Source organism: Bos indicus, chromosome 5 (genome assembly GCF_029378745.1).
Source record: "Bos indicus isolate NIAB-ARS_2022 breed Sahiwal x Tharparkar chromosome 5, NIAB-ARS_B.indTharparkar_mat_pri_1.0, whole genome shotgun sequence".
Lineage (NCBI taxonomy): Eukaryota > Metazoa > Chordata > Mammalia > Artiodactyla > Bovidae > Bos > Bos indicus.
In genome coordinates, this window is record NC_091764.1 from 32192832 (window position 1) to 32219429 (window position 26598).

Below are 26598 nucleotides of genomic sequence, written 5' to 3' on the forward strand. Positions count from 1 at the left end.
GACAGGGGAGCCCGGTGGGCTACAGTCCACGGGGTCGCAAAGAGTCGGACACGACTGAGAGACTTCACTTTCACTTCCCTTTGTGATGTGTCACTCTGCCAGAGATCCCAGGCAATCCCTCCTGAACAATGCCCCCTCCCTACCCCTCCCATGAAACAGGTGTCATGCCTACCATTCTAGGACTCCACTTTGGAAATCATCTCCTGGGAACCAGGTGCCCCACTGAAATCTCCTGCACATCTGGAGTTCTGGCTACTAAAAAACCCTTGTTTGGGAATCTCAACGTGTACCCTCTCCTTCCTCAGTCCAGCTTGAGGTCAAGGTCCAGGACGGAAGTGACAGCAGGTTAAGATGGCAATGCATATCCCAGTCAGGGTAGGGACAGTCAACTCCTTGGAACCAGAGGCAAGAAGAGAGGAGGGAAGGCATGGTCCCTGTAGTTCCCACTAAGCCTGTGTCCATGCAGTGGGTCCAGAAGCCCCACCCTGCCATTGCCCTAGTACCAGTCAGCAAGGAGGGGAGATGACACCTCTTTATTAAGGTTAACACCAAGGAAAGCATTGAGAAGGAATACACAGAAGAAGAGGAAGGGCACACAAAGTCACCACTTGAGGAGGTGGGAGGGAGGCATATCAGTTAGGAACCCCAGGACAGCCACATGCTTCATGCCCTGGTTGTGGGGGAAAAGAGGAGAGGAGAGGGGAAAGCGTCATGAGAGCCTGGGGCTCATAGAAGGTCTGAAGCCCCCTGAACCTAACACCAGAGCCACAAGCCCTGCCCCTCAGGGCTCACACACTACTACACAGGTCAACACACATAATGCACACAAGACATTATGGAGGCAACACCGAGAGTCAGCGGGCAGGGAAGTATTGACAGGAAAAGGAACTGAAGTTAAGCAGGTATAGCCAGGAGAGAGTTTTCGGCTGCGGCCCCCAAGAGTCCCTCAAATGCCCCCTAAATCTGGGCTGTTGCTGAGCAATCCCCCCCCACCTCAAGTCTCTGCCTGTGAACTGGGCTCTTTGTTCTCTAAGCCCCAGTGAGTGGATAAAGCAATCCCAGATGAAGTCAGTGACAAGGCAGGATCCGCTCTGCATGCAAAATCCTAGAGGTTGAGCTATAATGTCTTCATGCACATTCAGAGCCAGCTCCTCCCAGCCCAGGGGCCCTCGGAACCCCATTCACCCAGATTCCTAGGGCTGCAGTTCCCTCCTCAAGCTTCTTTTACCAATCAGCAGCCGCAGAGGTCTGTGAGGGGGAGAGGCTTCTGCAGAACGCTGAATAGCTTGGATTTCATCAGAAGGGTAAATTTTCTGTTGCCAGAACAGAATACCCCCAATTCCTTAATTTCTAGGTAAATCGTTAGAGATTATTTGCCATAGTCCTAGATAAGTCCTTTTTCAGAATAGAAAAATCAGAATTTTATTTACACAAGTCAGGGGTTCTCCTGTTGGCTGGGGCGGGGGAAAGGGCAGGGTAGGGGATTGGATGGGAGTCCAGAGGTGGGCGCTTCCTCTCCCGGAACCTCACCTTTCCGCAGTTTGCTACTTCTTGCTTGGTGAGGCAGAAAGAATTCTTGATGCTCCCAAAGTCCTTCACCCTATAAATGCTTCCTCAAGGAAGTCTCTTCTGCCTGACCCACAAGAGCAGCGGTCGGAGTGAAGCACGCTGCATCGCGCCGTTCAGTCCCCTTATGCACTCGGAAACCCAAAGTCAGCCCGGGAAAGTAGTGCCCCCTCGGAGTCCCCTCACAGAGAGGCCTCGCCTTCCAGCTGCAGCAGGGTAATGTCGGGCAGATCGAGGGGCTCCACAAGTGGCCCGTCCCCCCCTAGGAGGCCAGCACAGGGGCTCTCCGGGAGCTCACAGTGACTAGTGGGTGTGGCGGAGCTGGGCATCTCCTTTTCTTCTTCATCGTCGTCCTCCTCGTCCTCTGGATCGCGACCCAGCAAACCGCTGTCCCCGATCCCAGGCGAAGGGGTCTCCGGATCTCGGCGGGCGCCCGGGAAGTTCCCCTTGTTGCCGACCACGCCCAGGCCACCCTGGCGGGGCGCGGTGGTCATAATCTGGCACATGGAGACGATGGCTCGCTGGTTGGCGCACACGTCGTCCGAGAGCACCTGGATGTGCGAGGCCTGCTCGTCCAGGGCCCCCCGCATGGCCCTCACGTCCTCAAACAGGGCCTGCAGCTGGGCCTTCAGGTGCTCCATCAGTTCCTTCATGCCGCCGTTGTACTCCCCGGAGATCACGTCCCCCACGGCCGGCACGGTGGACACCTCCAGAGGGGCCGGCATATCGCCGCCGTCCTTGGTCATGATCTCCAGCAGACCTTCCTCCATTGAATGGCAGAAGCGGGCGGTGGCGGCTCGGGGTCCGGTCCAGCCCGGCCTCGGGGTGGGGGAAGGTACGGGGATGGGGAGAGGTGCCCGGAGGGGGTGGGAGGAGCCGAGGGAAGAGGAGGCTCCAGACAGGGGTGGAGAGGTGAGTCCCGGGCGGGGGGTGCCGGCAGAATCTGGGGAGGCCGGGAAGAGACGGCGGAACAAGGACCGGGCTACAGTCCCAGGGCCGGCGTCTCTCCGGCTCGCCCCGGGGCGAAAGCGCCCTGCCCTGCCTAGACTCCTGAATTGCACCCGTGTCAGCGCCGCCCTCTGGGAGCCAAGAGCGTCAAGGGCCCGCCGGTTCTCTGGGTCACAGGAGCGCTCGCACAGGGGGCCAGGTTGAGGCCGAGGCCAGCAGCGGGTCGACCTCGGGACTCCCCTTGGCCGTTAACGGGCAGCACCCGCGAGTGTGGTTGGAAGTGACAGAGGCGGGTCTCCCAGCGGCGCCGCGGATGCTCCTCTGTTTCCAAGGCGACGCACTGCACGTAAAAGACGTGTGTTTCCATGGCAACCAGGAAGTGGAGCAGAAAAGGGAGGACTGCTGGGAAGCTGCAGTGGGACTCTGGATTCTGAGCTTGCGGGTGGAGCGGGAGGGGAGGGGACGCTGCAGTGGCCTCAGCTGAGGCTGAAAGAGCGTGTGGCAGCAATGTTTAATAGGGAAGCATGAGAGAGCAGTTTGCTGCATAAATCCTCAGGTCGGGAAGACAACGTCCCTCCCCTAGTCTGGGTAGTAGACACCGAGCGAGACTACCTTGGAAGATTTTCACCTGCCCGCAATCCATTCCCTGAGAATGGCGTTACAGCCGAGTCCTGCTTCTCTGTCCTCCTGCAGGAAAGCAGAGAGGGTAGAGAGCCCGATGCTATTACCCAGACTTGAGCTGGGGTGCGCCGGCGCCCTGGAGCCGGCCCCGCCCGGCCTTAGCGGTGCAAATGCGCAGGAGGGCATTACGGAGGTTTCCGTCACTCCCTTCTGCTTTTGCAGTAAATCAGCCCTCACTGTAGATGAGATGGTATCGAAGCCGAGAAAAGATGGAATTCCCTCTCATATGAGACCCAATCGCTCCTACCCAGGGCACTGGGGGCTCTTTCAGGACGGTGAGGCAAAGTGCTTCAGTTTTGAGAAAGAAAGCTCCGTAAGAATAGAGATTTTTGTCTCCTCCGTGTCCTCCAGCACGGAATCCCCAGCACTTAAAATAGAACCTGGCTTATAGTAAGTAAATGCTCAGTACATTTGTTGAATGATCGCTTTAACAAGGACCACTGTGTCCCATTCCCTTGTCCAGAACTCTCCAGCTCACAGGTAGTGGATTTTAGGAGGCCTGAATTCAATTTTGTTTCGGCCATTTATTAGTTCAGAGACCTTGAATAAATCGTTTTTCTCATCTGTTAGTGGATCGGACTGGATAATATTTGGTAATATTATTTCTAACTCTGAGTAACACTGCGTCCGCTCACAGTTGAAAGGGTAAACTGTAGACAATGTGGGGAACGGATGGCGGGAAAGCCCGGCGGTGTGGGGGGATTATGTAAGGGTAATTCCCTGTCCCCAGGCCCAGCGTCCAGGTACAGACATGCACTGAGTGTCTCAACCTTTGTGACAACTCCTTTCTCTTTTTGAGGAGTGGAGTGGGAAAGGAGGAGGAGGAAGAAAAGTTGAATTTAATATATTTACAGATGACTTCAGATTGAAAAGCAAACAATACCTGGGCAGCAGCATACTAATAATGACCTTAATAAATTGGAGAAGCCAAGTGATCAGAAACCAGAAATGAAGTTCACAAGAAGAAATAAATCTGGGGAAGAAAAATGATGTAACACTTCAAGATGGGGAAGAGCTGGGTTTGGGTGAGTGTTTTGTATACTAGTGGTTCAGTGATAGCAGATGGGTTACTTTGAGGTTTCCTTTGTTGCATACTCTAGTGATGAGGGGTGGGGCTGGCCCAGAGAAACTTTGCTGGCACTAAAGAACTTTTTGACTTATTCCTTGTCTTACTGCTATTAAAATAGAAATAAGTAAAAAAAAAAAAAAAAAAGGGGGGGGGAAGAAGCAGGCAAGTATCCTAAACAGTAGAATGTTTAATCTAAGGCATTGTTAGTATAATAAAGTATTATAAAACCCTTATAAAATTGATATTCCAAAACAAATGTATGAACAAATTTTAAAAACCTATTTATGTTCTATATATTGTATTTTCTATGATTCAATCTTATTTGCTCATTCTGTCTTTCTTTCATTCCACAAACTTATGACTCTCACCTTGGTTATCATCCCCACCTCTACCATGTGCCCCACAGGGTATTCTTAAAGCTGAGGAGAAGACAGAAATGCTTTTCTTTGGTTTCCCAAAGCACAGCCAAAGTGCACTGTTATCCACAAAAACAGACTTTACCGAAAAGGAACTGTAAGAAAGCTAGAAATATACAAGACATACAAAAACAACAATAACTGAGCTTACACAGCATGAGTTTCTGATCATACTATAGCAACCATATTCTTAGGGCTTATGGGTTCAACCCTGTGTGTGTGTGTTAGTTGCTCAGTCATGTCCAACTCTTTGCGACCCCATGGACTGTAGCCTGCAAGGTTCCTCTGTCTATGGAATTCTCCAAGCAAGAATACTGGAATGGGTTGCCATTTCCTTCTCCAGGGTTCAACCCTACTGTTCATCTCTCCCTGGAGGCCTTTGCTATAGTCAGAAAAAAAAAAAAAAAACTGGCATGATTTTCAAATTTTTGCCTAGATCTGTTGCTTCACATCTCTTGACCAGCACTTCATATGGATGATTTCACCTTGCTAGCTCCCTCACTCTTCAGAGAGGTCCTTGCCTTCTACCTACAAAGACTAACCCTGTCCCCAATACAGGGCCTTGCACATTAGCCTTAACCTTACATTAAATGCAGTCCCCATACATAGGACCTGGGTTATGCCATCATACAAGGCCCTTTGCCACTATTGTTGAGGATACCATGTATGTCAAGGCTTTCAGCATAAGATTACATCATGCTGCTCAGAGACGCTGGCATGAGGTCTGCTGAGAGTTCGGGGGGTCTGAGCCTAGAGGGAGGGGAAATTACTGGAGAAGCACAAAAGAACATGGGAAACAGTGCAGAGATCAAGGGGTGTGGCTGATCCAGTCAAGTTCCAGGTCAGGTATTTGACAGCCAAGGGTAGGTGGGATCTGGGGGTGTGGACTAGTCACAGGACTTGAACATACAAGGAGACAATTGGTGCCTCAGATTCAGAACCAGATAATTTTAGGAATTCTGTGGGAAGTTGACCTAAAGGGAAATAGGAGAAGGGTCTAGTCTCAGAAAAGCAAGGGGGCAGATGCAGAGAGTGGAGCAGAGCCTCAGTCAGCTGGCTGGGTTACGGAACTGAGCTCTCTGGAAGTCAGTGGCCTGGGGTTTGTTGAGTGGGTCCATCCCCAAGCTGAATGGGTACTCTGGCCACATCACTGGAGTATTCACACACAGCAAGAAAACAAAAACCCTTGTGCACTCTTCTCTGCTTCCCGCCTTTTTCTTGTCCTCTGGGAATCAGCTGTTCCCAGAATCAGCTGGGAATCAGCTGAGAATTAGCTGTTCTATTTCTTCATCCCAATCTCATCAGACTATGGGGGGAAGAGACTCCATGCTGTATCAGTAAAAAGTCCCCATCAGGTACATCTAGTTCCAAGCTTTGAATTCTCACTAAACCTGTGATTCTTAGTAGTCTCTGCCATTTTCCTCTGTCTGCTATCTTGTATATCTCCAGTCTTTATTTTATATAACTTGTGTACTTTTTGTACTATAAATCCAGCAGTCATAATGAAGCTGCTAGCTTGACTCAGATCTAGAATGATGGTCAAAGTCAAGGAACAGCTGACTCCTGCACCACAGTTCTGCAATCCCAGACAGTGCTCCCTAAATGTAAATTTTATGAAGCTGAGTTGCCCTGCAGCCCATCTCAGCATGATACCACATTCAAAAGAAACACATCTAATAACCAAAAAGAATTAAAAAGCAATTGAGATTTTTATTATGGTCTCTGGAAAAACTCTAAAGGGGTTTACATTCTTAGCACAGAGAAAAACATCTTAAACTTCTCTTCCCTCCTGCTCTATTCATCTTGCTCACATGACCATAGCTGCTGCTACCCTTCTCTCTCCTTTCTCCCCAAACACCTCCAAACTTCCACTCAAGCCCGGCCCTTGCTTTTTCACTCCCCTACCCCCTTTACTTCTTGAGCGTATTCCTTTTCTCTTCTGCAAGAAGTTCCTTGTCCTTTTCAGCTCTTTTGATTCTGTCTCTCAATCCCCTGATCTGCACAGGTACCAGGAGCCCCAGCTGTCAATGACAGGGGTCTCCTTCCAAGAGGATAAGAAAGATCAAGAGACTGAGAATACTCACATTGTTGTGGATTTTGTCTGTCACATAGACTAAATTTTCTCAGCATGAGAGAGTCGTTTGCCTGGTGTTACAGCCAACGTGCTTTCCTCATCTCCTCCACACTTGTACAGAGGAAATGGGCATGATCATTTGCAAGAATCCTAAACCATATGAGCCTCTGACTGAAGGGAGAGGGGTCCAACTGTGATGTCCCTACTGTCACAGACATGGTCATGAGGTGACATACACAGATACACACAGTCACACTAAAGGCCTGAGCTAGACTTTCAGTTGCTTGCTTTGTGCCTTCAACCTAATTTTAGGAATCCCAAAAGTCACCCCTCCCCATTTCTTTCTCACCCGTATTAACTTTACTCAGAGCAAAAATTCCAGGGGAACTTTCTAAATTCTCACACAGTTTGCAGTACCACTGAAAATAACCCGTCATTTCAGTTAAACCCTGCTTGGCTGGTTTTCTTCATTGTCCACTGCAACAGCTTCTCTTGTATCAACACTTGCAAAGGCTTTTTCACCTTTCGGTGCATGTTTAGTTATTTATCCTGTACCATGCTAGATCTGACTAGTTCTAGTCCAGGTTTCACCAGGCAATTGGCCATAGATACAGACATTCCAAGATGACCTCTGGTGCAGGGTCTCATGTACCCTCTTCATGCATCCTCTCCATGTATCTTCTACCCCCAGAAAGTTGCCCATAGCTTAGGGCCTGGTTTGTCCCCAAGTCAGTATCCTTATCAGGCATGAATAGCGTTGCATCACCTGAGAACACCCACAGTTTCTGGTACCATGGTGCAATTTTTCTTGGCAAATTGCCTCTCCCAGAATATCAGTCAAATTTAGAGGAACTTATGTCCAAGTGTTTGGACAGGGTATGGACTATGGTATGTCTACTTCTGACTTCTTTTCCATTTAAAGAATTCTTAGAAATTGACTTATGCAAACTTCCAGTTCCCTTCTCACCTGTCATATCTTTCTACCTCTGACTTCTCTTCCATTTAAAGAATTCTTATAAATTGACTTACGCAAACTTCCAGGTCCCTTCTTACCTCTCATATCTTGAGAAAGTCTGTAGACAATTTATCCAAAAATGTTCAGGTCTCACTCTTACTAATGCCTCTACTTATGCTCTCTCCAGATTTCTCAGAAGCCCTAAAAGTACAATTGAAAGTGGTTCCTACCACTTCCCTCTTGCTTTGAGGTGGTATGCTGAGGGCCAACAAGGCACTGCCAGCTGCACTAGTAGAGCACCCACTGAGAGGGTGCACTATGGTTCTATTCAACACGCATAACTACACTAGTATTTGTGATTGTGTCATGAACAGGGTCCCCTAAATGTAATCCACATCTTCAAAGGACCACAATGGTGCTGCACCTTAGGCAGAAGTGAGGAGAAGGGCCCTTTCTCCAACTTTTTCACTGAGGCCCTGAAGCCTCTGGTTTAAGAAGTCTTACAGGAAACCAGCTCTATCTTCTGTGGTCAACCACACACTCAGTTTATAGATGCAGTGCCTGTTTTGTTTGTTTCAAGGCACAAGGATCCCCTTCATTCTAGAACTATCTAGTCCCTCTGCTTTATACGTCTCCACAGCCATTAACATCCGTGATACTGTATTTTTATTTGTTTGTTTATTTATATATTTATTTATTGTCTTTCACCTCCCACTAGGTGTGAAGTGAAAGATCCCTAAAGAGCCATTAGGGCAGAGGTTTGGTTTTGCTCACGGCCTGGTACATGGGAGGTGCTCAATAAATATGTGTTGAATAGATGAATGAATGAATCCATACCTAGAAAAATAAACATCTCCCTTAAGGACACCTAGCCTGCAGAGCTCCAACTCTGCCTTATCTTAGAGAGCAGGTTCTCTATGATTTCAGCCATCTACTTCTATGATCTATGGCTTATGTTCACACAAATAAAGGAATACTTACTATAAGACACATGGAAGTCCCCACCTCTTGCAAAACAGAAAAGTACTTGTAACTTTGAAATAAGAATTACCATATAGCCAGCCACCCACTGGAATCCCCAGTGGCATATTCTGCCACCATCCCCATCAGAGTCTCAAAGGTTGGGGCCAAGTTTTAGTCCAATGTCAAGGTCAGAGGATTGCATGCTCTCCCCTCCCCTCAAATGTTTGAGAATGGAATGATGCCAAGCCTGCATCCTGTATGTCACAGAGAAGTCCTGATTTATACTTTTACTCTATTAGAGACAGCCTTCAAAAAAGTACCCTGCCAATGGTTATAAGATTGGTAGCTAACTGAGAAAGGATATTATTACTATGCTGTAAAGATTACTATGCTGTAAAGTTAGGGTTTCTCTTCCCTTTGAGTTCCTGAGCTGATAGACTAGTAATTTAGTGTAATGTTAGCCCAGGGTACTTTATACTATAAAAAAAAAAAATTGAGGCCTTTTTGTCCTCTCCTTATCCCATCCTTACTTATGTTATAAAAACAAAACAAGCAAAAACTCTCCACATTGACCAAATATATAAGACATATAAAGATCAGTTTTTCCAGGATAGTAAAATCAAATTAAAAACCAAACATCAAACATAGATCAGAAAAGCAATATTCCAGGAATTGAGGTTAGTCTTCAATCAATATTAGTAGGACAATTTCAATAACAACTTGCTGTTCTCAACAGTGTTATCTAGGTCTCTAAGAAGCAGAGGGCAGTTTCACTGGTAATTGCCCAGATCAAATGCATTAATCTGGAACTCAGTTCCCCTCAGAGGGCGATCCTGAGTCACATATCTAATCTCCCGTTCATCACATCTCATCTATCACCATATCACACACACTTCCAGGTGCCTCATATTTTATTAAAAATCAATTCCAGCTTACCAGGGACATTAGTGGCTTTTGCTTTTCAACAGAACAATGAGTACCATCTGAGACACTTGCAGGTGTGAAAGACAATAAACTGCCCACAATTTTACATTATTAGATCATTGAAATCACTGGTGTTTCCATTGTAATGAGATCTCTGGGACATAAGGTCTCTCTGCTTCATGCTTGTGGATTTTTATTAGTGTTTCGGGGGCATTCTTTTCATAAAAAGAGTAATTAAGGAGACAGATTCTAAGGAGATGGAGATGGAGCATGGAATGATACCAGGGCTATAATTTGAGTCTAAGGTCTAAGGGAATAAAGGAAATAATCAACAGAGATGAGAGACAAGGAAAAGCTAGGAGAGCCTCAACAAATTTTAAACTCTGAAACCAGCACAGTGGATAGACGGCAGCATCACCCCCTGATTCTACTATGAGAACAAGAAGCAAAATGAAGTATTTAAGCAAAATTTTTAGAGCACTTTTTTGAGAGTGCCAGATAAGTGAGAGAAAGGAGCTTGAATTTCCTTTCTAGGAGGACTTTAAAACTGGGAGAGTCTTACTTGTCTGAGTTTAGCTTGGAAAGAAATTGGTTTATTTACCCTTAAGACCAGTTCTATGATATTTTGGCACCCCACTGCCCACATTTGAACCACAAACCCAAAGCTTAAAGAATGCTGAAGTGACTGTGTATATTTCAAAATAAGATGTTCAGTAGTCGCTGATCCCATAGACCCTTCTCTAGTCCATTTCCTCCTCCCCTTTTCAATAGGCAGGGCCATCGTTCAGGCCCTGGTCATCTCACTCCTGGAGGAATGTGAGAGTTCCACTTTCAGCCTTTCCTCTGGCCCTCCCTTCATTTCTTCCTGCACATCACAGCATTTAGAGAAATCTACCTTAAATTCAGGTTTGAGCCTTTTTTTCACAGCTTAAATATTCCCTAGATTTCCCATAGCTTCCAGCCTCTTTCCCACCCTTTCTGCCTCACAGCTTGCCTTCTCGAAGCACATACGCCTAGCACGCTTTCATTCCTCCCTACCGCATTCATGCTGCTCTCTAAGTTTCCTCATCCTTTTTTCTCTTTCCTTTCCCTTTGGGCCTTTATTAATTGTGAAAATATATTGCAAATATATAAAAGTAAATAAACCTAACACATAAAATTTAGTGAATAAAGGCAATAAATGCACAATCATTCTCTCCAGGTCAGGAAATAAGAGTATTGCAGTCATCTTTCCTCCCCATCCCAGTGTACCTCATTGCTATGCTGAAGTCAAAACTCTCCCTCCTGTGAGAAACCACTATCTTGATTGCCATGATAATAATTGTCTTGCTTTTCTCTATAGTTTCTCACATATTTATACATTGCTAAACAATATAGTGTAATTCTGCCTGATTTTGAACATTATATGGATGGAATCACGATGAATTTATTCATTCACTTGAACTTTATATGAATGGAACCATACATTTTATTGTTTTGTGTCTTGCTTCTTTTTCACAACATTTGTCAAAGTCATCAGCATTTTGGGGATACCTGTGCTTTGTTCATATTTGTTGTTCTACTGTGTTCCACCGCATGAATATGCTGCGATGTATTTATCTATATTCTACTGCTGTGTTCTACTACTGGAGAAGGAAATGGCAACCCACTCCAGTGTTCTTGCCTGGAGAATCCCAGGGACAGGGGAGCCTGGTGGACTGCCATCTATGGGGTCTCACAGAGTCGGACACGACTGAAGCGACTTAGCAGCAGCAGCAGCAGCAGCAGCAGCATGTTCTACTATTGGTGGACATTTCCATTGTTTTAAAATTTAGGCTATTATTGGCTGAATATTTTAGTACATATCTTATGGTGCATATAAAATTTTTTTTGTAAAGTGTATGCATACAGATGGACTTGCTGAATCACAAGATATGAGCTTCACTCTATTAGAAAATATCAAATTGTTTTCAAAAGCAGTTTTAATAGTTTACACTCCACTAGCAGGATGAAAGATCTCATTACTCCACAATCTCTCCAACATTAGGTATTGTCAGACTTTTAATTATAAATTTCTCTCTAATATAGTAATCCCAAGTGTCTAGACAGTGCCTGGCTCATAGTATGCATGCATTAAATATTTGTTGAATAAACTAGTATTTCTTAATTTCCAAACATAGGAATTTTGTGGTTATCTTTATATTAATAGCTTAACTCCATTGTAGTTAAAGAAACTTTCCTGTTCAATATCAATCTTTGGAAATTTGTTGGAATTTGTCTAATTGACAAGTTGTTTGTAATTGTTATATATATGCATCAAGGAAGAATATATGTTTTGTGTTTGTTGGATGCAAAGTTTAAAGACATCCATTATTACAAAATTTAGAACAAATTTATAAAATGTTTATTAAAATTTTTATACCCTAAGTGATTTTTCTATACATACTACAAATTACTAAAAAGAGGCTTTTATAATCTTCTACTACATTTGTGAATTTATCTTTCTGATAAATGTTTTGTAGTTCTGATAATTTTTGCTTTATATATTCTAGTGCTGTGCTGTAATTAAAAAATTTATCGTATTTTCCTGGTGACTTGAACAGTTTTCATTATTGGGCAGTTTTCTTATTCACCACTAATGCTTTTGCCTTAAAATAACTGATATGAATATAGCCATATCAGCTTTCTTTTGAATTGGGTGCATGATTTCTCCTTTTTCATTACTTTCAACTTTCAAAGTTTTAAGCGTATTTCTAATAGCTAGCATATTTTGTTTCATTTTGCTTTTTGTCCATTTTGTCAGCCTTTTCTTTTATCTAGCTCATTTAGTGCAGTTATACTTAGTATTAATAATTTGGATTTAAACCAAATTTGTGGATTTATCTATTTCTCATTTCTGTTGGGTTTTGCTTCCTATATTTTGAAGTTATTTTATTAGATATATAACAGTTTAGGATTGTTATGTCCTTTTGCTGAATTGACCACTAAAATCATTACAAAATGGGCTTTCTTTATTTCTAGTAAAATTCATCTCTCTTTACTTAGTTCAATATTCAGGGAGCCACTTCAGTTTTTCTTTTTAGTGTTTGCATGCTATATACTTTCCATTTCTTTTCTTTTGTCATGTCTGTGCCTTTTGTAGCTTTCTTATAGACAGAAAGTACTTGAGTTTTACTTTTTATCCAACCCTACCATCTCTACCCTTTAATTGGAATGTTTAGATCATTTATACTTACTACAACTGTTAATAGAATGAGTTTCAGTCTATCATTTGCTGTTTTGTTTTCTATTTGTCTTATCTTTTCTTGGTTTCTTTTTCCTTATTTCCATTCCAATGTTTAAGCAAACCTTAAAATTATTTTTTTTACCTTGGGTTTTGGCTTTTTAGTTCTTGCTTTTCTCTTTGTTTTGTTTTGTTGTTAATGCTTTAGAGCAGTTCTTTTCCAATAGAATTTTCTGTGAAGATGGAATTCTATATCTGCATTGTTTGGTATGGTAACCACTAGCCACATATAACTATTCAAGACTTGAAGTATAGTTAGTATGACTAAGGAACTGAGTTTTAAATTTTTATTAATTTTAATAGCCACGTGTGGCAAGCGGCTGTTGTATTAGACTGTGTCATTCAAGAGTTTACAATATACATCCTTAACTTGTCACAATGTAAGAACCTTACAATAACATACTTTCATTTTCTCCTTTTTGGTTTTGTTGTCACACATATTACTTCTAAATAAGTTAAAAACCTGAATGCACTTTATTTTTACTTTAATCATTTACCTTCTTAAAATAAATAAAATTTGAGAGAAATATTTTAAAATATTTTACCTAGTATTTATCAATTTTTGCATGGTCTATTCCTTTGTATTGATCCAAATTTTCATGTTATTTTTTTTTCTGCCTGAAGAACTTCATTTAGCATTTCATCTAAAGGCTTGTTTAAAATGGTCTTTATTTCATCTTTATGTGTGAAAGAGATTTTCTCTGGGTAAAAAATTCTGGGTTGACCCTTGTCTTCACCTTGTGTAGCTTTTTTAAGAACTCTGTGGTTGCTATTTCCTTTGTTCTTCTGTAGTTGGGGGATGGCAAACTTTCATGTAAAGTTTCAGGTAGTCTTTTAGGTTTTTGCAAGCCCTATAGTCTCTCTTGAAACTACTCAACTCTGTCTTTGTAGAACAGAAGCAACCATAGTGAATATATAAATGAGTGCACTGGGGCTGTATTCCAACTAAACTTTGTTTACAGAAACAAGAGGTGAATCAAATTTGACTCATGGCCATGGTTTGCCTATCCTGCTCAGTATGTAATTTGGTCTCTGGAATATCTTTATCCTTGGTTTTTAGCAGTTTGATTATGATGTACCTTGGCCTTGTTTTCTTTAAAGCTTTTTATGCCTGGCTTTCACTGACCTTTCAAATTTTGAATTTTTTAGTCATCATTTCTTTATATACTTGTATAGTTCCTAGCTCTTCTGGGGCTTCCCAGGTGGTGCTAGTGATAAAGAACCCAGCTGCCAATGCAGGAGACATAAGAGTGAGTGAGGTGAGTGAGTTCAGTCCCTGGGTTGGGAAGATCCCCTGGAGGAGAGCATGGCAACTCCATGTATTCTTGCCTGGAGAATCCCAGGGACAGAGGAGCCTGGCAGGCCACGGTCCACAGTGTTGCAAAGAGTCAAACATGACTGAAGTGACAACATGCAGGCACAGCTCTTCTGAAACTTCAGTTACATGTATGTTAAACTGCTTGCTATATCTCACAGATCACTTTTGCTCTGATCCTTTCTTTTTCAATATTTTTTTCCCTCTGCTTCATTTTGAATAGTTTCTATTTCTATGTCTTTAAGTTCTCTAATCTTTTCTTCTGTAGCCCAAAATTGTTGTATTTCCCTCGTGAAATTTTAAATTTTTTTTCATTTTTAGAATTTTATAATCTTCATTTTACTCAATATTAAACTTTAAAATGTGTGCTAAATCATCAAAATATTACTTTGACTCACAATAATATTATACATATTTAAACTCAGCACAGTTACAAAATAAAACTGTTTACTTAAACAATAGGATTCTCCTCTAATAAAAATAACTTTAAATAAAAGGTCAACCTCAAACTTTTGTTACTGTTTCACTCTTTGGCCTCCATTATCCAGAAACAGGTACATTTCAACTCATTTCTTTAATGGATATTTTGCAACAACTTTCTGAAGTTTTCCAATTCTTTCATATTTGTAGAAATTCTTCCAAATGCATTAGACAATGATACTATTTCCTGTTAATTTGGATGAATTTCATACATGGGCCCACTTTCTGGTGTATTTGCTATCAATGTCTCTCAAAACAAGACCTTTAAGGCAGTGCCCAAACCCTGAGTCTGAATATTCTCCACAGTCAACATTTAAACCAGCCAACACAATCCATAATTTTGGAAACATCTCTAAACTGTGTCCTAAAATGTGCCTATAATTAGCTTGCCTCTTAAAAAAAATGAATTCCATAAAATTTTTAAAAAAAATGTTTTTACTTTATTAAATATTTCCAAGACTAATTTTTGAATCTTGTTGTCAGAAACTTAAACTTCATTTTCAGTGAACAGTTGGAAATCTGGGTGCCCAGTGGATAGTAGCATTTTAGATAATGGCCTTAATTCTTTTAAGTAAGGAAAATACATGTTCTTAGGCTTTCTTGTCCTTCAGTCAAAATTCCATCACACCCACTGGTGAAATTCTGCAGTGTGTCCCCATTTTCCAAACAGCTATCTTGTAAAAGCTCTCTCACACTCAAACACACATTATTGCTTGCATGTAGTCCAGATATGTCTGAAGTACACCACTATTTTACACAAAGACCTTCTAGCCATCTGTGAAAAATGTTCTCTTCACGTTTCCCTTGCCTAGAAGCCAAAATATTTAAGTATCTTTCATTGTCTGTGACTTTATTTTCTTCATAAACAATGATATTCCCTACCTTTCAAGCACCTGGTCCCTTTTCACTGTGTAATGTTTAGGACTAAGAACAATCTACATATTCAGTGCCAACCTATCATAGTCAGCTGATATGTCATCAGCTTCACAGAGGCTGTCTGAGGAATCATCATACTTGACCCACTGAAGAATAGTTTTCTGTGTTTCCTCATGTAGAGATTCACCCCAAACTCCGTGTTACTCAGCGTGTTCATATCTTGAGTGAGCTTATTGGCTTCTTCAGAATACCTGTATCTTGTGGATTTAATTTAACCTTAATTAAAACACTAAATTTTAATGTTTAATTTAACATTTGTATTACTTCTTATATTGAACTTATTTGCTTTATCCTATAGCATACACAAAAGTGTCTCACAATGCCAATATTAGTACTAACAAAAAAACTGCAAAATGAAGTTTAAGAGTTGTTTAGTTCTTAGAATATGACCCACTGAAGAAGGACAAATTCCTATGTTCGAAGGTCAATTGAAATCTTTGTTTTTGGTTATGTTACCAATATTATACACATTTAGGTCTCTTTTGTTTGTTTTCAGTTTTAGGGCTTGCCCTTTTTTTCTGTTTTGTTTAATTTACTTTTTGAATATGTTAAATAATTACATGATTCTAAAGTCAAAACTACATTAAAAATACACTCAGAGGAGTCCCCCTTCCACCCCTATCCCCTTATCCTAGTTCCCCCATCACCTTCTATGAATAAATATTTTCATTAGTTTCTGGTTAATCTTTCCAAAGTTTCATTTTATTCAAAGGATAGTTACTATACACATTGTTCTGCCCTTCATCTCACATAAAACATGAGATGATTATTCTATAGCAACATATAAAAATATTTGTTGTATACATAACATATATAATGTACATTATACATATATGTGTACTATATATGTATAATTATTATATAATGTATTATATATATACATTATATATAATGCATACATAAATATATGTGTATAATGTTTATAGCTTCATAGTATTCCATTGTGTACCATAGCTTATTCAGATCCCCACTATTGATAGTATTTGTGACATTTCTAGGATTTTTACCATTAAAAATAATGCCACAATGACTAACCTTGTGCATGTATTATTTCAAGTTTGTGCAGAGGTACTTTTAGTATGAGCACTATGTGTGCGAGTATACTCAGTTGTGTCCAGCTCTTTGTGACCCCATGGACTGTAGCCTGCCAGGCTCCTCTGTCCATGGAATTTTCCAGGCAAGAATACTGGATTGGGTTGCCATTTCGTACTCCAGGGGATCTTCCTAACCCAGGGATCAAACTCCTGTCTCTCACGTCTCCTGCATTGGCAGGCAGATTCTTACCACTGTGCCACTTTCAGGATGGATTTCTTAAAAACGTGATTGCTAGGTTAAAGGGTGAATGCATCTATTTGCAATTTTGGTAGATAATACAAAACTCCCTATAAAATAGATAACTAATAATGACCTGCTCTACAGCACGGGGAACTCTTCTCAACACTCAGTAAATGACCTATATAGGAAAAGAATTTTTTTTAAAAAAGAGTGTGTATGTATATATATATATATATGTATATATATATCTGATTGCCATACAGCAGAAACTAACATAACATTGTAAATCAGCTATACTCCAATAAAAAAGTTATGAAAAATAGGAAATTCCCCTCCTTAAGGGCTGTACAGTCTACACTTTTCACCAGTAGCATGTCAGTGTCTTTTTCCCTAAAGCTTTGGCAACAAATTGTTCTCTCAAATTTTTGGATTTTTGCTAGCACAGCAAGAAATTCTATCCCAATGTAATTTGCTTTTCTTTTTTGAATGAGTTGACTGTGTTTTACTATTTCAAGAGCCACTTGCATGAATCTTTTTAAACTATCAGTTTATGTCTTGTGCTCATTTTTCTACTGGACTTATGTCTCTTTTTTAGGTCTTCCCTGTAGCTCAAATGGTAAAGAATCTGCCTGCAATGCAGGAGACCCAGGTTTGATCCCTGGGTCGGGAAGATCCTCTGGAGAAGGGAATGGCAATCCACTCCAATACTCTTGCCTGGAGCATCTCCTGGACAGAGGAGCCTGGCGGGCTACAGTCTGTAGGATTGCAGAGAGTCAGACACGACTGAGCGACTAACACTACGCTATGTCTTTTTATTTCTAGAACACCTTTATATATTAGGGAGATTAACTTTTTCTATAATAGAGTTGTGAATATTTTGTCCGGTGAATTCTTTGTTTTTGATCTTACAGTATTTGGGCCATGAAATTTTAAAAAACTGTGTGTAAGGGAATATATCAAGTATTTTATTGATTCTAGATTTTGAGTCATATGAATGCTTTCCCCACTACCCCCATGGGTATATATACGGAAATCTACACGTTTTCTTCTATAACTTGTACAGTTTCCAATTTTGTTGTGTTTAATTAAGTGATCCATGTGGAGTTTATCTTGGTGTGCAGTATAAGCTACAGATACAAGTTTATCTTTTCCCAAATGATACAGAATTGTCTCAGCAACACTTATTTGAATCCATTTTTCATTATTTTGAAGCATATAATACATTTATTCTTGGATTGGTGCCTAGACTTTATATCATGTTCCCCTGGTGTCTGTCTATTTATGCACCAGTTCTACATCCTTTTAAGTATGAAGGCTTTACAGTGTTTTACATGTCTAGTAAGACTGGCCCCTCCTCATTGCTCTTCTTTTCAAGGTTTCCCTGGCAGTTCTTGTTTATTTTTTCACAGGAGCGTAAGCATCCATTTTGCTAACTAAAAACCAAAAATCTTGTTGAAATTTTTATTGACATTATATTAAATTTACGAATTCACTTAAGGTGTGTCTTTCATTGGCTTGAGTCCACTTTTGTGTCTTTGGGGAGTATTATAAAATTTTTCTCATATATTTTTACATATTTCTTCTTAACTTCATTCCTACGAGTTTTGTAACTATGGTTGCTATTAAATGGGATGTGAATATTCTCTGCTATGGTACCTTCTAACTGGCTAACTGGTTCTTCCCTGTTTCCATGAAGCTTACTGACTTGTGCAAACTGCCTTTATGTCCTGCTATCTTACTGAATCATCTTTTGGTTTGCAGCAGCTTTTCCATTTCATTTTCTAGACACATCATCAGATTATCTACAACTCTCATACATTTAATTGCTTTCTTTGTAACAAGGCTGCGGCAAATACCTTTAATACCATGTTTGATGTTATAGTAGTTGTGGATAGCCTCGTTTTGTTTTAGACATTAGTATGAATGCTGCTGGTGTTTTCCCATGAAAATAGTAAGATAAGCAAGAGATGAGCAAGATAAGCAGCAGTTGGTAAGCACGAGACTTTGTGATGCTAAGAAAATAGTCTTTTACTTCTCGTTTGAAAGTTACTTTTACTAGGAATACATCTTGAATTTTCTCAAATATTTTTCCAGCACTTTGGTGATAATTGCAAGACCTTTTCTTCATATATATAATAACATTTTAAAACATATTAATATATTTCCTAACATTGAACCCTATTTATATTCCTAAAGCAGTTGACCCTTGGTCATGACATTCCATGCTGTTTGATTCCATTTGGTAATGTTTTACTTAGGCTATTTGCATTGATATTCATAAATGATATCAGTGTGTTGTTTTCCCTTTTGTACAATCTTCATCAAATTCTGGTTCCAATGTTACATTTATTTCTTTAAAGAATTTTTGAAGTTTGTCCTTCTGTGGTTTTGAATAGAATTGAGGTTATAAGTCTTTTACTCAAAAACATAGAGAACAAACCAGTGAGGATAGGAAAGCTGGTAGAGACAAGATAGTGGTAGGAGATCAAGAGCTACTATGTATAAAATAAATAAGCTACAAGGATACACTGTACAGCATACGGAATATAGCCAATATAATCACTTTAAATGGAATATAATCTGTGAAAATATTGAGTCACAATGTTGTGCACTTGAATCTCATATAATATTGTAAATTAACTATTATTCAATTAAAAATAAAATACAAGTGCTTAAAGAATCCCATTTTAACCCATCTTGGATACTTTTAGGAAGTCTTTTAAAAAATATTCTATCTGGGATTTTAATTGTTTTCAGAGGGATGACTGGTCTAAATAAGCGATTACTTCTTTTTCCTGAGGAAAAACTCCCACCTGCCTTTACCATATTCTACTGCTTCTAATCTTTCACGAGTGTTCAGTTATCATCTTTAAGAAGTCTCTGAATACCCCCAACCCCGGGGTTATGCTAAGCTGCCTCTTTTCTGGGTTTCTTCTGGACATTGTTCCTTCTTGCAAAGCTACATTATATTGAAGTAATCTATTAGTGGTATCATTATTTTCTGTGAGCCGAACGTTTCTTGCAGATGAGGGTCCTGTATGGGCTTCAACTTTTTCACTTCCAGGGTCTAGTGTTAAACACAGTGGCTGATATACAGTAGGAGTCTCAGTAAATATTTGATAAACTGATCTTTAATCAGATTCTCCCAACACTCCCATACACACTCACCACACATAACCTGCTTATTCTTCAGTTCCTATCTTTGTAAACAGCTCCTCAATTCATTCATGAGCTCATAGCGAAACTCTAGGACTCATTCTTGGCAAGTTGTAACCACTCCAATCCAGCTTGTAGTCAATCACCAAGTTCTATCAATTCTGACCTTAAAATATTTCAAATGAACCCACTCCTCTCCCTTCCTGTGGCCACTACTCTGGTTCAACTTCCCATCATTTCTTGCCTGCATCTCTTAATTGTTCTTTTCTCTATCTTACTCCCTACTCTGTTCCTTCTGTAATCCATTCTTCATTATAAAATCAAAGTAATTCTTTAGAAGCACAGCTGTGATCATGTCACTTGCGCAAAATCTATCCATAGCCTCCTATTCTTTGGGGATAAAGTTTAGACTCCTTCACATGTCCCACAAACCCTGCCTGGTCTGCAGCATTTGCACCTTTCTAGCCTCAACTTGTGCCCCAGCCTACTTATTATGACCTCTTTGGTTTCTTCCAACTTCCTAAGCTCTTTCCCTCTTCTAAATCTTTGAATTCTCTTTTCCATTTGCTGGAAGGCCCACTCCCTACACCTCCTCCCCACTTTTCATCTGGCTATATCCATCTATCTTCCAGGTCACAGAGAACTTTTCCTTACTCTCCCTGTATGACTGAGGTCTTCTATTGAAAGTCATATTATCCTCCACACTTTTCCTCTATGTAACTCATTACTATTGTCATTATTTAGGCATTCAGGTGATTTTTTAACATTCATTTCTCACACTAGGCTATAATTCCCATAGAGACAATGAACATGTTGACCTTATTTTCAGTTGTATCTTCAGCATCTATTATAACAAACAGCAAAGTAATAGGATTAAATAAGTATTTGTTGAATGAACAGATGAAGGAAGGAAGGAAGGGGGGAAAACCTATTAATTACTGAACTCTGAGTTAAGAAGCCTGAAGGAACAAATGCTCTATTTTCCCTCCAGGGGGAGACATACTCCTACTAGAAGTAGCACAGGCCTGAAGACGGCTCAAAAGTATGAGATTAACCATAAGTTGTTTCGCAACCCCCTAAAACTGATTCAGAGAGTCCAGTCATTTCCTTGCTAGTTGGATTCTCCAGATCAGTATGAACCACCCACTGAAACCAAGCAAGTGGGCACTTCCTCTGTTAACTTCCTTCCCCTGAAGGATTTTAAAAATTCTCCTGCTGGAGTTTGTCTACTCCTGTCTTGGTTTGCTAGGAAATCTACCTGCGCACAATCGTGAAAAATCTTCTCCCTGGAGGAGGAAATGATAACCCACTCCAGTATTCTTGCCTGGGAAATCCTATGGACAGAGGAACCTGGCGGGTTACAGTTCATGGAGTCACTAAGAGTCGGACACAAATGAGTGACTAAACACAGCACCTTTGTAATTTGAATATTATCATTAAAATTGTGACTTGTATTTTTACTTTAGCATTTTTTCAAAATCCCTCAGGCAGTCTTTCTTTATAAAGTCTCAAAATTAGCAAAATCATTCCGATACTGGAAAATATTGGTAATCTGTAGGTTCAAAAAAATAATAAAATATTGACGAAAAGCTGATTTAAAAAACAGTGATTCATAAATTTCCCTAAGCCTTGGAGAAATTTAAAAGGAAAAAGGAGAAACAAAGTTTGAATACTGAGAGCACGTCTGCCTTTGAGCAATCCTGAAAGAAGCCTTGTTTAATCCTGATGACATGTCTTGGGGAACTACCCCTGCTGCACATTAATGCTGTTCTTTTCCTCCCTGAACTACTTTCTCTAGGACAAGGTTTGTAAAAAGTTTCATGAGGTTTACATTATACCTCCCCAAACTTTTTTTTTCTATTTCGAAAATCTTTCAACTTTCCTTGTAAATGCACCACTGACTTCTTTCTCAAGGTCAGGGACCAGTACATAGAGGCATTCTGCTACCCCAGGCTTTGATAAATTGGTTCACTTAGTTCAATTCTGTTTGCATTTATCCACTACCCCAAACCACTGCACGTTTGGGGCTGTGCTGTGGGGAGAGGTGAGTGCAGGAAGTCTAACTGCCTGCAGTAGAGGTGCTTACAGTGTAACTGTGGGAACCAGACATTTGGTAACCTCCTTGAACAAATACAAAGGTGACATAGATAAGGACCAATATTTATATAGTTTACAAAACCACTTTTCACAAATATGACCTAAGTTTTATAAAATTAACTGTTGGGGTAGGTGTTGTTACCCTCATCCTATTGTTCAATCATCAATAAATTGAGGCTTAGGTGTGTAACTTGCTTAGACAAATAAGGTAAATAGAGCTACTGTTAGAACTGGAACCCTGGTCCCTATGGTATTTGCATGGATATTTCATTATTTCTAAATTAAGGAATACACTACAAGTGATAACCCCTAAAATTAAAGAAATTCAAAATAGAGAAAAATGCACTATTATACTAATGAAAGACAGCTATTTTTCCCAAGTAGTCTGACCTTTGGATCTTACTTTTTCACTCTACATTGTTAATTTTGACAGATCCCCTCTCTTTCTTTTACTCTTAGGGTCTCTCAAACTTCCTTTTGGTTCTTTTCCTTTGGTGATATGAAAAAGCTTCTTTGGAAGGAATCTCTTCTTACTTAACTCACCTTTCTCTAGGAAGGGTGTCAGGAAAACTTTTGTCTCAATATTTGCGAAACAGCCCCTGAAAAAGGATGAGGCCTTTTTAGACAAAAGAGTTATTGATGCGTTCTGGCCAGAAGCCAGAAAACTGTTGTGAAAGGCTTCATGTTACCACTTAGAGAAGTGGCAGGGCAGAATTCCTCTCCTCCAAGAATTGCCACTCTAGAGGACTGCACTCAGAAGGAAAGGGTTTGGAGCCAGCTGGTGAAAAAAAAGGAGTTTTTCACTCCAAAAATAAACTGCACAAAAAGCTCGTGGCTGTTAAGTTGATGCAGTGCTCAAGGAGCAAGACATCAAGATCTGCAAGCTTAATGGCATCTATCCATGGAGACTGGATGCTGATACATGCTGAACGGTGATAGCAGCAATTACTACAAGCAAAACATCATTATCAAATTTCAAGTTCAAGTTTATGCCAAGGTCTGAAAATAGGATCACTGGTTGTACTGTCAGTCAACATCATCTAATGAAGAGTTCTTCAAAACAGAACTAGAACTAGCAAAGGTGAGAAGAAAAAATAAAAGTCTTATGAGAGATACAAAATATTTTTTTTAAAAAACTCAGGGAATCACTTGTCATCAAAGCATGAAGATCAGAAATAACAAACTGAAATTTATAGAGATAGAGTTGGGATATTGAATGCAAGATTCATGGGATATTATCCAAATGCCAGTTTAATTTTTTAATTTTTAAAATTAATTTTTATTAAAGTTAGTTGATTTACAATGTTGCATTAGTTTCTGCTGTACACCAAAGTGAATCAGCTATACATATACATATACCAGTCTAATTTTTTTACTTTTGCTATCTTTTAAAAAGATTTATTTGGAGGGGATAATTTTCTCATGCCCCTAAATGAAAAATTGAGCAGATTCTCTGACTTTTTGGCTTATTCTTTAATAATGTACAGTATTTTAAGTAATGGCCACTTTAAGTTAAAAAAAGAGAGAGAAAGAGAGAGTCGATTTAGTAATTAGAATGTTTCTAGTCCAAGATGGCAATCAAATCTTTCAGTCTTCATTCTAAGATGCTAGTGTAAGCCCTCTTCCCCCCTCTCCCATGTAAGTCCTGCCTTCAGCTTTCTCCTCAACTTGCCTCCTTCTCCACTGCTGCTGCTGCTGCTGCTAAATCGCTTCAGTCGTGTCCGACTCTGTGCGACCCCATAGACGTTCTCCACTAGCTAACTGCTATTTGATCTGCTGTGTGAAAGTGGAAGGAGGCAGGACAGCTAAGGGGATAGGGAAGTTCTGTTTTGACAGGATTGGTCTATACAACTGGGTCTGACAGATGGGTGTTTTTGTGCTTTTAGAGGTTCTTTGGAGATTCCCATCATTAGAGACCTCTTCCTTGAGTGCCTTTGGTCTAGACAGACATAAGTGTTTGCCTACAACAACCTCTGTAGATTCTAGGATTCCTGTGTTCATCTCTAGCTTCTGCTCACTGGGTACCTCTACACCTCTAGTCAAGTCTTTTGAATGGGCCAGCAGGCCTAATGCTGACTGTCCTCTGCGTGGCCCACATCAGGTCCAGGACAACATGTGCACATTTGTCATCCCTACCTAATCTGGGAGTGCTGGTGAATCCCAGGGCAGTCACCTCTAGTTTATGGCCACTGCCTTCTTTAATTTATATACAAGAGTCAGTGCAATTCTCTGTGTTTTACAACTAGGAAAAACAATTCCCAAACTCTTGGGTTCCACAGAGCGCCTCTTTAGGCTTGAGAAGATGTAGCACCAGCACTACCTCATTCTGGGTGCAATAGGAGCAGGATTTGAACAAAACAAACACAAGAAACCTCTCCACAGACCCTCTTTCTCTATGCTGTCTTGATCTTACCACGAAGTAGAACTGTCCTTCAACATCAACTTTGTACATAAAATTTTAGTTGAAATATGGTGATCTTTAATTGCCACTGACTATTCTCAATCCTTGATAATAAGGAAATGTGTCTTTGTATCTCTGTCCTCCCTGCATTGCTGAGCTCAGAGCCTGGAACAAAGTAGGTGCCCGATAAATGTTTGCTGAATATATGAATGAAAGGGTCTGAAACCCACCTTTGATTTTGCAGTGGATTCTCAGAGACTCTATAACATAGTCTTTTGTACATGTATTTCATACATCTATAAAATAATACATATGGATAGGCTATTTTTCACTCCCTTGAATACTAAGCATCCCTAATTTATATGATGCTTGGTGTTTCCCAGAATCTGTATACTTTAGCATTTAGCAACCAAGAAATTTTAATGAATGAGATAATGACCAGAGGAAATTTTCATCTTTTTTTAAGGAAGAAATGGATACATAAATGAGATTGTTCAGGTTTTTAGAAAACTTATGGGGTGTCAAGTCAAACCTCAGAAAAGATTTCTCCTAAAGCTGTGGGTACTATGGATATTGTTTGAGTGGTTTATTTCAAAACCCTAAAGCTGGACAAAACAACAAAGAAACATAAAAAATAGATTTAAAATACCTAGCAAAAACGTTAATGTGTCCTGGCAGATGGGTACTGTCTTTCTTGTAAGATGCTTTTAGAGGTTCTTAAACATAGGTAATGCTATAAAGAGTTCATCATTCTATTCGACTTAGCTTTTTTGTATGCTTGATCATTTTCATAATACAAATAACATTTAAAAATGAAAGCTTGGAAACAGCAGACTTTATCCTGTTTTGGAAAGTAGGTAAAACTATTTTTAAAAAAAAGACAAAAATGGAACAGAAACTATATAGATTTTGCCATCTTATAATTAAGGTTTCACGGGTCAGATTAATACACACCTGCCAATGCAGGAGACATAAGAGACTCGGGTTTGATCTCTGGGTTGGGAAGATCCCCTGGAGCAGGGCATGGCAACACTCTCCTTCTCCAGTATTCTCTCCTGGAGAATCTCCATGGACAGAGGAGCCTGGTGGGCTACAGTCCATGTTAAGTTGCTTCAGTTCAGTTGAGTCGCTCAGTCATGTCTGACTCTTTGCGACCCCATGACCAAAGCAGCCTTTAGTCCCAGAGTCTGGAATTGGTGGCTTGCAAGTTGAATGTTCCCTCTAAAACTTTTCTTTAAAACAAATATTGCCAACATTTGCAATTCACATTTTTTAAATCTAGGTTTCATCTCCTTTTGAAAAACTTAACTGTCTCACCATAGCAGAGTGGTAGGAGGTGGGGGACACATTCCTGCCCAGAAAAATTATTTCTGAGTTTGGAACTCAGGAGCCTCGCTGAACCTTTCCAGTTCGCCATTTCCTCACCGATAAACAGAACTTTCTGGGCCCTACTTCACTCTCAAACTGGTAAAGTACTGTTTCTCTGAGCAAGCTTTGGGGAGTGGCTGAAGGGTAGATATAGCACTTAGTCTGCCTGTGTGGTCTGCTTCACTCTGTGCATGGACCACTACGTGCCGCTGGCTTTGAAATGTTTGTTTTGCACGGAAAATTCTTCACTCGGAGGTGTCAGCATCTCTGGTTGGGAAAGGTTAATGTTAAGCATGTACATCTTTTTTCAGCCCTCAACATTTGGACTAGTACTCCTCGAGTGCTTGTTTATCTTTAATATAGAGAGTGGACAATGCTCGCAGAAGCATAAATGCGTTCCAATCTTTTATGAAAAATGCTGGAAGTCTCTTATTTGCCAAAGATACTTCTCACTAACAGCTTAGTCTCCAAACCAATAGAATCAGTGTCCCAAGTTTGGGAATAATCTGGAAAAGGGGTGTTCAGGTCCGATTATCAGATGGGGACAGTAGGACGCAGAGGAGGGTTCGGATGAACTTGTTGCAAGCCTGGTCCACGTAGGCACAACACCCGCCAGAGTCGGGCCAACAGCCAGCAACCGATGAGCTCCTTGCCCACCACCGCCACAGACCGAGCCCCGCAGCTGCTGCCGAAAGCGCCACATTGCGCCTGC

General features: G+C 40.6%; 1 protein-coding gene and 1 pseudogene across 1 annotated transcript; both read right to left on the reverse strand.

Moving 5' to 3' along the window:
* Positions 1-514: 514 nt before the first annotated feature.
* CCDC184 (coiled-coil domain containing 184) lies at positions 515-2836 on the reverse strand. The gene has a single exon (XM_019960695.2). It carries the CDS (start codon positions 2334-2336, stop codon positions 1749-1751), a length of 588 nt encoding a protein of 195 aa, XP_019816254.1. The 5' UTR covers positions 2337-2836; the 3' UTR covers positions 515-1748.
* An 11911-nt stretch (positions 2837-14747) lies between these two features.
* LOC109558705 (ERO1-like protein alpha) lies at positions 14748-26589 on the reverse strand (annotated as a pseudogene).
* Between the last annotated feature and the right edge of the window lie 9 nt (positions 26590-26598).